The sequence below is a fragment of the Thunnus thynnus genome, chromosome 11, assembly GCF_963924715.1.
Source record: "Thunnus thynnus chromosome 11, fThuThy2.1, whole genome shotgun sequence".
Classification (NCBI taxonomy): domain Eukaryota; kingdom Metazoa; phylum Chordata; class Actinopteri; order Scombriformes; family Scombridae; genus Thunnus; species Thunnus thynnus.
Window position 1 is genome coordinate 9,692,685 of NC_089527.1, and position 10,827 is coordinate 9,703,511.

The 10,827-nt window shown below is 40.9% G+C and overlaps 1 protein-coding gene across 2 annotated transcripts in view; it reads left to right on the top strand.

Moving 5' to 3' along the window:
* Positions 1–8,163, top strand: part of hdac4 (histone deacetylase 4) — a 145,129-nt gene extending 136,966 nt beyond the window's left edge. For both annotated transcript variants that reach the window (XM_067603111.1, XM_067603112.1), the window contains 3 exons: positions 2,213–2,297; positions 2,579–2,720; positions 3,256–8,163. In XM_067603111.1, the coding sequence (XP_067459212.1) occupies positions 2,213–2,297; positions 2,579–2,720; positions 3,256–3,295 (267 nt within the window). In that variant the 3' untranslated portion in view covers positions 3,296–8,163. The remainder of the gene's footprint in view (positions 1–2,212; positions 2,298–2,578; positions 2,721–3,255) is intronic.
* The last annotated feature ends 2,664 nt before the right edge of the window (positions 8,164–10,827 follow it).

Consider the following 10,827-nt stretch of genomic DNA (forward strand, 5'->3'; position numbering starts at 1 on the left):
CGTGAGGCCCAGCTGTCAATCAAGCTGACAGGCTGCCCCCGTCCAACTCCGCTCCGAGGTGAACCCCAGGAAACCCCAGAGATCCCCTGACCCTGCTTTGACAGGGAACTGAGGCATGCAGGGTTAGTATGGGCTGGTTTAGGACTGGCTAGGGTTATGGTGAGTAGTCAGCGGATGTAGCCTGAAGGTTGGAAAAGTGCATTTTGACCGAAAGATTGATGGTTTGAGTCCCCAGACTAGCTGGGAAAATGGGAGTGATGAAAAAAGCAGCCAGAATCAAAGTAATCTTGAAGTACTCCAGTCGATCAGCTCTATGACCGACTGTTCAGGGAAGCTCCCAGGTGTGTGGGAGTGTAGTTCTTTAGTCAATGTTCAGACTGAAAATAGCCCTGCGTTAAAAAATCTCAAGGGGCTGCGTTGTTGTGGGTGTGTTGCTTTACAATCACGAGACAAACAGTGAAACTACTCCATTCACGTAAGAAAATATTCTATCAGGAATGTGCGCTTGCACGTGTTTGACTGGCCAACATCTTGTGACGACTTTTCCGCTGGAAGTCTCTGCAATGGCAATCCCACTAGTAACATTGAAACAAATTAAGAGGCTGTGTTTTTTTTATGCTGCACTAATATTAGACTAAACACAATGTAATGTTCAAAAATCCCTCTGGGCTAAGTGTAACTAGAGATGATTTGCTTTGTCAACCTGATTAGAGTTATAATTGTAGTTGAAATGGACAGTTAACGTTGTGAAAAGATGTGTACTTGTTCACATTGTGGGCCTACATACTGATTTTTGTTAATAGAGCAGCAGTTGAGGGCTTCTTTCTAGCCTCCTGGTTGTAAATGTGGCAATGTGGAAAAAGATAAGATTGGTCTTGAGTTACTACATGGTTAAACTTTTGGATTGCAGAGTGATACATCCACACGACAAAATCTGTAGATTGTCATGTCTTGTTAGCAAACGAGTTAATAAACCCTACTTTACTGTTGGACTGATTTAAGTTTCTCTGATCAAACTGTTAGATAAACACCAAATCACCAAATGTAAAATATCTGTGCACAAACTGTACGTGCATGTGCTCATGTACCTCTGTCCGTTCCTGTGTGCATGATGTAGCCTGTCGTGCCACAGCAGGATTAAAGTATCCCTCTCCCCAGACTGCCTCTTCCCTCGGCCTCCGCGGACCCCTCCCACTCACTATTTGTTTTAATTAAAAGAAAACTTCCAGCCTTGGCTAAGCAAGACCAACCGACGACGACTTTTTCCTCCTCTCTTTGGCATTCGCTGTCTTACTCCCAAATCTCAGGCCAAACCTTTTTTTTCCCCTGTCCCTCTTTACATGTTTCTCAGTTTGTTTTTTATTCCACTGGGGTTATGATTGAACAGAAAAGGGATGCATGTCGCCCGTGTCGGAATGTAGAGCTGAATGGGGCTGTTTGACAAAATAGGATGAGAACGTGTCGTATGTGCAGTAGGCCAAAAGGGAAATTGAATCATTCCGGGTTGGGAAGGCACATTAGGGAAAAGCCGTTTCCTCTGAATTGTGGCTTGGAGAGTTTCATTGGCTTAGTTGCGTTCCCTGAGGTGTGTGTTTGTATGCGTGTGTGATCATGAGCATGCATGTGTGTGTTTGTATGAGCAGGAAGTTTCCATGTGTATGCATCTGTGTACACTAGTATGTCTCCTTAGAGTGGGACACAGTACAAAGCGCACATTGTAGTTTGTGTTAGAGAGTAGCGAAGGCTCTCGGTGAGTGGGAGGAGGTGTGCATCTGCAGACCATTTTTCTATTGTGTCAGCAGCTCGAGCTTGTTCCCCACCTCTTGAAGTGATTCAACACTGGGGCTGTGGTCCACATTCAAAAGTGACCAGGAGGGAACAGCATTAGTTCAAGTGAGGTTTCTAGTGGAGATGTTTTGGAGAGGTACTTCTGGACACCTGTCAGTCACATTCATGAAAAAATATACCCAGCCACTATATCTAAAAGAAAAGAAAATGCCTCGAAACGTTTAACGCACTTGTCAATCTTCCCAGTAGATAGAGGTTCAGTGCCAACTTGTCAGCCCTGCAGCACTTACATTTCAGCACAAGTGGCTTAAATAACTTCAAAGACTTGGCTAGCGGATAGATATAGTCTTGCAGAGCTTAACCGTAAAACGCGCGGTGCTTTTGGTTGAGGATGTTAAGCAGGAAATGTGTTTGTTTGTTTCAGTTGGACCCCATTCCTGATGAGGTGCTGCAGCAGAGACCAAATGCCAATGCTGTCCGCTCAATGGAGAAAGTCCTGGAAATTCAGAGTGAGTTGATTACTGCACCTAGACACAACATACATCAGTGTCAGCATGATGTATTTTACTGAGTGACATGAGTTGGAATCATATTCACTTTGTTGGCTATTTTTATATTACAATATGTGCCTCTGTTGTTATTAAAATTATTAAATGTCTGTTAGGTGAGTCCACATGCAAAACCTGTAAAGCCACAAACATCAAATCTCTAAACACACTAAGACAGCAGATGGCAATGAATAATCAGTGACTGAGTGTTGCAGGATTTGACCTTGTCTGGTCTTTTGTAGGTAAATACTGGCATTCACTGCAGCGCTCTGCCTCTACACTTGGTTGTTCTTTGAGTGAAGTCCTTAGACGTGACGCAGAGGAAGCTGAAACTGTCTCTGCTATGGCCTCGTTGTCTGTTGCCAACAAGCACATTGGAAAGAGGTATGTGTTGTCTGTTTGTAGTTGTTCCCAGCAACTGGTGAACTGGTAAAGTAGACATCTTAAGTTTCATTAATAATTTTTTATATTAACAGAACTCACTGTAACAAAGCCACAGATCATTAAAACCTAAATCTACAGCTTTTTGTCTCTTTAAGCTCAATCTTTTGGTTTTATGGTCTGTAGGGATCAGTCTCTCATTAACATGATTCTTTATTATCAAGAAAAAGCTCTGATAAACTTACTGTATGCTTCCTGTAAGCACCAGTCTTGAGCAATCTGCTGGTAAGAAACGTTATCAGCCAAATACCCAGATATTTTGGTGGGTTTGGTGTATGGCACCCCATCACAATAACCATTAAATGATGGCCAAGTGTCCACCTGAAGCTTTACGTGTGTGGCGTAAAGTCTCTTACTACCTTTCTTTGGTACTTTGGTTACTGTTCTTTGGTTTAATGCAATTTATTGCTTTATAATAGTATGCAGTCATGGTACTGTAAGCGAATAATGTTACATTTTTATGGTCTCTTTTCCCCAGGGCTGAAGAGGAACCAATGGAAGAGGAAGCTCCTATGTAAAGAAACATCCGTAGCCTTTGACCACTCAGACCAGTCTTCATCTTTGACAGTGTCCTCATCCAGCCAAATCTCTGTTTCTGTTTCAATGCCGCTCCCACGTCTCCCCTCATGTCATATCAAGATACCGTCTTATCATGGGGGGAACAAGTAGAGCTGACAAATGTGGTGCAGAGAGGAAAACACTGAAGATGACCGATGCATTCACTGATCAGCGGTGCACAGACTGATCAGCATAAATGTGTTGCATTATCTCTTCAGTACCTTGGATATAAGAGCATAGACTCAACCATCCCACAGTTAGAACCTCGAGTGCCAGTGCTTTTAAAACACTAGACAGATGTACTTTTTGAATGCCAGTCAGAACCATACACAGAAAATCTGCAGTTGTCTACTTTTCATATTATTCTGTTTTTTCTGTGCTTTATCGCCGTCTTTTCGTTGAAAACCACCAGAGCTAATGTGACTGTGACTCTGCACTAAGGATGGATAATTCCTGCTCTTTCAAGATATCTGGATGGATGGAGAAAAAAAGTGGTCAAATTTGTTGCCATTTTCCACGGTGGTTGAAGATTACAGATAAAAACATTTCTGCAGGTGTTCTGATTTCGAAAATGATTGACAGTAAAAGACTGTGCGTTCGTGCCTTTTTTTTTTTTTTCAAACCTGGTGGATTTCCTGTTGAACTCTACTGAAAGAGCTTTGCCTTAAAAAAACAGGCTTGAGAACAAGGCCTCTTCTCCCCAAACCCTCAACATTTGTATCCTGGCAAGACATCCAATGCCTGCATGTTGTTGGCACATAGACTGGAGGACCTTGGCATGTTTACCTGTAATTCCCTGCAACCAGCCTACTACTGTCCCTCCCTATACCTCCATCTTTCCTTTTTCCCCCCTCATTTTAATCTCAGTTTAGAAGGTAGTTTCCAGCCACAAGTTGGAGTTGGTTCAGTTTAAAAGGAAGTTTAAGTGGGGATTAGTATTACTAAATGCATCCATGTATCAGATACTGTAACAGTTCTCTTTAATCGAAGAGTTAAGTAGCATGCACTGTACTAGAGCAACAGGACCTCTGAAAACTAGAATGCTGTTCATACTTTGTGTGGTATTTAGACAATAATCAAGCCGAAGCATGATGGACTATCATCTCTGTAAAGTCGAATAATCACAAGCATATAAGAAAGGCTTTCCAGTGATAATTCTTGCAGTTGCAAACTAATGTAGGATAGAGAGGAGCCAATTTCATATGTAGTAATTTGATGAAGAAGCGCCCTCTTTTTAGGGCAACTCTGTCTCCACAATAACAAGGACCGTACCACCTGTGGGATTTTCCAGAGGGGTGTTGCAGGGCCGCACAGGCTCTCACAGCTGGTTTAACATCTGCTCCCCAAATGTCAGGTGCTACAGCATGTGGCAGGTGTGAGCACATCTCTGTTTATATACAGTTGTATAAAGTGCATTCACACATTTTTCTCTAGTTTCTGTGTTTAAATCCTCCTTCTTTTTTTTTTTGTTCTCGACCAGTGACTTTGCAACTTTGAACAACACATGTAGCTCAGATTCTGCTCCGAGTTTTTGATTTCTACCGTAGGATTGAGATTCAAAAGCATATTATTACATTTGAATACTGTATCAAATTTGCAACGATCCAGACTGTGCAACACACCAGCCACCAGCCGAGTTGTAGTAAAATTTGATTGTCCATTTTGGCAGGTGTAACATCATAATTACGAGGTCCTTTTTCCTTTTTAAAGTCTACATGTGATAAAACGGTCATATTGGCTGGTGAGTTCTGTATCAGCCATTGTAGCCAGTGTGCTAAAAGTTATCCTCCCATCTGTAACCATCCCTCCAACTTGTGTTTGGCCTCTGGGCAGCTACCTTCTTTCCTCTTTGTGTCATCTACAAACTAATCACATGTTTAATGTATTTTTTTTTTTTCAGTGAACAGGAAACAGAGTGCTGTGGTGTTTACTGTTGTTTACTGTACATAGGACATTGATCTCCTGAGTATTCCTGCCACACGCATTTGTCGATGACTACTCTACTTCTGTTGATTTCTTTTTTCTTATTTTTTTCTGCTTCTGTTGCCCTTTAAGTGGACTGTCTCTTTGAGTTCTTTTTTTTTTTAATGTTTTGTCCTGTTGTTTTGTACACTTTGTTCACTTCCCCCTCTCTGTTACACATTGTAAAGCTGACATACTTCACTACAGGTGAGGGTTCAGACTAACTGTTTTTAGTGGACGTTACATGACTTTGTTTTCTGGGTTCAGGGTTTTTGTGGGAGGGTAGGGATGCAAAATGTTTCTACTTTGTATAATTATGGACAATTGTGTATTTACTGTCTGTTCATAGTAGATTTATATATGAAAAGAAATGAGTATATTATATATATATACAGTATCTATACATAATGAAATACTATGATCTTGTTTTTGAAGTTGGTATTGAAAAATGATACTTTACATTGGTCTTACGTACAGTAGGCCCTTCTAGAGTGTTACTGAAGGCACCATTTACTGTCCTCGGTTACAGTCGGTTGTGTGTTAAGTAGCATTTCATTGGTTGTCTTATTGTCTTTCAACACTGATGACTAGTTTCGGCTTTATTCATTCCATTGGTACCAAGTCACTATTAAGTGTGCCATTGCCCTCCGCTCAGCCTCACATATTCATGCACATATTTTGTACTGTTGTTTTTTTATGCCTTTAGATTTTATTGTAGAAAAACACACATTTTTGCTGGCACCTATAAAGTTTTAGTATTTTAAGAAATGTGAGACAATATTTTGAAAATAACCCAAGTGGTGACCCATTTCTTCCATTTTCTTAAAAGTCCATCCTCTAACATCTTTGAAAAAAACAACAATGTGGATTTTAATTGGAATATGGCTATGCTATCCCCCCACATTAAATCACTCTGATGGGCCTTATTATTGCACACGATCATCGCTTATTTTGTTATCTGGCCAAATGTCCTTAGTTTTAATTTAAAATTAACAGCTAATACATAATCTCTTTCTTTGGCAAACTCTAGGTTTCAGGGTGGCCTGGTGTTTAAAACTTCTCTGTATCCAAAGATCACAGGTGTTTGATCCCTGCAGCAGCCCACATGTGTTTCCTTCTTCGCAGGACACTTAAACTCTATCCTCTGTAGAAGTTCCATTCCTGGCTTCTCCTGTACTAAGATCAATTATTTTAACGTTATCTATGCCATAAAGGAACACGTAAAAGACGCTAAATACATCCTTATACACATGCAAGCAGGAGCTATTCTCATCTGACCTCCGATGGCAGAGCGATGCTGCCTCTTCCTGCAGCTGCACCTCTGTCCCTAAATGACGTCACATGCAATCAGAAATCCTTTCCTTTGGCTTCTGCAAATGCTGTTTGTGTCATCTCCCACTTTGTAAATGTCTAAGAACAAAGGATTGAAAATGAGTGACTACAAGCTTGCAGTAAATGGTACACCACAAATTACTGTAGGTTTTACAAAGAGAACTCAAAACTAAGGTCTAAGCATTTGTAGAAGGGCTTCATTTTAGTATTATTTTGTAAGGTTTAGACTTATAGCCACGTGTAAGATGTGTTTTTATCTGTACATTCCCTTTCTATCAGAACCATGTTCACATTATACTTCATGCATACAGGGGTATGTGTGGTTGGGATGTGGAAATCAATAATCAGTCTATCCATGATCATCTCTTTAACTGGGATACGCTGACATGACTGTGCATGTGAACACACTTTGATGAGATGCTTTTCGGTAACCCAGCCCAGAACATTCCCAGAACCTTTGCACAGCAGTGCCAGTCTGGATAACAACAGCAGACGTGGGTTTTTTACTGTTGAATGCTTTGGTTTCTTAAAAGGAGCCAAAACTAGCACTGTCTGTCTTCACTGTTAGTCTTAACACAATGTCCAGTAACAAAAAAAACCCCTGCAACATTCCATTTTCTTATAATTTCCATTATTAGGAGGAGGCATATCTTTTTTTTTTTATTTAAAGCCTTGTAGTTCAGTCCAGCCAGGTCCAAGAACTGTCTGTTTATTTAGGTGGACTGGTCCACTCCATTCCTCAAGTGTGCCTCCTCTGTCTCTTTGCATGATCTGTATGTCTGCATGCACTGCCTACCTGTTTGTTTGTATGTCTGTCTGTCTTTCCTTCTTTCCTTTTGTCTTTCTTTCTTTTCCTTTCTTTCTCCTGCCACATATCAGCACAAAGGATCAAGCACTGAAGGATGTTTTAGTACTTTCACTGTATCCAAACTGTCTTATCTCTTTTACTGCTTATTTGTTTTTGCCGAGGAGGCGTTTAGGTGCTTTCCGTGTTGTGTGCTTTTACCTGTAGGATATGGAGTCATCAAACCTGGAAGACATAAATTGAATATTTTACACAAAAAAGGAAAAAAAAGGATCTAGCACTTGTAACACAGACAATAGGTTTTATTGTATTTATGTAGAGAACAAATTGTTTTGGGGAAGCTTTGTGAACTGCAACAACAGAATGGACAACTTTTTTCTTTTTTTTTTTTCTTTTTTTTTTTACATTCCAGGCAAGATGTGACTTTGATGGACTTTTGGGAAGACATTCTTGTTCTTTGTCATATCTGGACTTATCAAGGGCTCCATCCAGATGCCTGGTCATTGTTATGGTCGTCTATTCCACTAAATAAGCCAGTTAACACTATGACCACTGTGGTTGAAAAACAAACAGTTCTAGGTTTACATATGTATAAAATGCATCTTTTTTATCAGTTATGTTTTTGACTTGTTCCACCATTGTTACAGAAATAGTACATTTTTCTCGGGAAACCTTTGCTCTAACATGTTGTCTTTGACATCTACGATATAAAGTATTGTTTTGGAAAAACTGGGACGTCTGTTTTATTATGTTAATTTAATCAGAAACATGTCAAGGAATTGACCATTTATAGCAAAACAGTTAGATTTGGTGGGAAAGCCTCTGCTGTTTGCAATGAGGATTCTGCGGAGAAAGCTAATCCCTTCATAAACATACATTAACATAAATCTTGGTTATATCAACAGTACAAAAAAAAATACCACATAAGGAGGAGGTGGCAGGGTGGTGGAAGGAACCGCTGCAGCAATCAGTGCAACAGTGATAAGTGTCAGGTTATAACGTGCATGCTATACACCTATATGAATATGATTGGCTGGTATCAGCTGTGAATGAGCCAATGATTGTGAAGCATATTAGATACAGATTATGCTCTGCTTGAATTAATGCTTCATTAGCGTTGGTTGTTGTTTTTCATTGCAGAGAAAAGGATTCTTCACTGGCAGGCAAATGTCTGGCTGTCAGACATGAAGGCAGAGATTGAAGGATGTGTGTTTGATCTCATACAGAGGAAAGATCTGTGCAAATAGGTTTGTCACACCCTTATCTCTTATTTATTATGCAGGTTAGTTCATACTTGACTGTCCTGCCACTTAAAGGATAGGTTTCCAGTCTGTCGTAAAACAAGTCAGGTGTCCGTATGAGCGCTGAAAGAGGGTTTCCTCGCTGTAATCATTCCTCCTCTTCATACTGGCTATTAAAAGATCCCCTTCAAATGTGCTTTCAATGTAAGCGACGGGAGCCAAAATCCACAGTGTGTCCACACAGACGTTTTGTGCATAAATGCATTGAAAAGTTTATCTGAAGCTTGTATGAGACTTCAGCAGTCTGAGTTAGTCTTCTCTGTGGTGGAAGTACAGTAACAAAAAGAGAGACTTTGGCACTAAAAAGGCTGTAATGTTGAAAGATATCTACTTGATTTGACTCATTTTTTTTCACATGAGGAAGCTTGTGGATTTTGGCACCCATCACTTATATTGTAAGTGTATTACAAAGGGATCTTTTAATGGCTAGTATGAACAGGCGGAATTATTATGGCAAGAAAAACCTTTTTTCAATGTTCATTTGGGCACCTGACTGTTGTTTTTAAGACAGACAAATTGTGAAGCCGTCCTTTAAGTCCAGAGGGAGGCGGTATTGCGGTAATGGCCACAAGGACCCCACAGTAGCTTTGACCGGGATTAGCCACCCATTTGGAGAGGTCAAAGGTTTGAGCTAGTGTCCAAATAAACAGAAGTGAATCCCTGTTGGTGGTGGAGCTAACGCTAAGACAACATTCCAAAAGCAAACAAAACCAAATCCCGCCTTACCTCCCCTCAAATAAACACACATTCCACTGCCCTCCTGTCAAACTCTGAATTTAGAGAGTAACAGTGTAAATAGTACCACTACTTTTCGGCTTTGTAAGGCTAGTCAGAATCTGTAAATCACTGAGGTTTGGGACACCATGGTGTGTCAAAGGCAAACGAAAAGGACTGCATCTCTGCTTCCTTGAGAGAATAAGGTTAAATGGAGACACGAGGGACAATATTTACCGTCATACAGATGCTGAAAAGGGCTCCGAAGGCTCCCACAACTAAAACAAGGATGACGTTAAAGCTAGGAATGTGTCCTCTTTATGGTTCCCCAGTGACTTGGGATGCTGTAACGACTGTGCTCGTGACACACAGACTGCCCGTCTCACCTCCGGGGACACACCGTAGGTGTCGACACGTTCGTCATCCCCGCTGTGTAGAGACAGGCAACCCCTGTGACCCCTCGGTAAGGTCAGGTCAGAGAAAAGGTGGAGCCCTGCCAGATGAACTTTCCCCCTTGCTAAGGGCCAGCCCACAAGATGGCCGCCTCCCGCCCACAACAAAGCACTGAAATGTCAGTAAGGATAGAAATCTGAAAAAACCCCATCTATTTTCCCTCTCATTCCCCACAATGACATTCTGGTTTGCGGCGGCTCTCTTGCTTTGCTCATCCTCTCGCTGCGTCTGTCGTTGTCAGTTAGATCTATCATTACCCAGCCACCCGTATGCGTAAAAAGGCCTCATCCTCCCAGCTGCGCTCATCACCGCGCTTTTTAATTGCAGGTTCAAACTGAAATGGGCGATGAGGCTTTGGCCAGCTGCTCGAATGACAAATAAAACTAATTACAGAACAGAGTCATTAGAATCAGTTTTGGATCATCAACACACAGGCATGCAAAAACATTAGGTATATTTGAAGTGTTGTAACCAAACAAGCACGTTATGTCGAGCATCAGTATTTAAGAGGTCCGGTTAAGAAAACAAAACGTCTTGTCATGTGGTCATTTCTGCTATGAGATTAAAAATTTGAAAGTCTCTTTTTTTTATATAAAGAGCTCTTAAACTGCAGTTTAATGTCCAACAACAACATACACTCCCTTCGACTCCAGTGCACTGTAAGAAATGATGTGTGTGTCAGCAGGTTGCAAGGAAGCTGATCTTGACGAAGAGGATTCGTCACCAGCCAAAGAAAAGAATTTGAAATGAAAAAAAAAAAAAAAAATCACTATTTAATCTATTTCCCTCAATTTATTTCATTCCGAGCATGGATTTGGAAACAATGGAAATGTACGTGAGGTAGTCTGTTGACCGTTTGCTGTTCTTTCCATTGGATGTTCCACCAGTCCGGTTGGGACTTCTGATCCATAGTGTATTTGAAAAG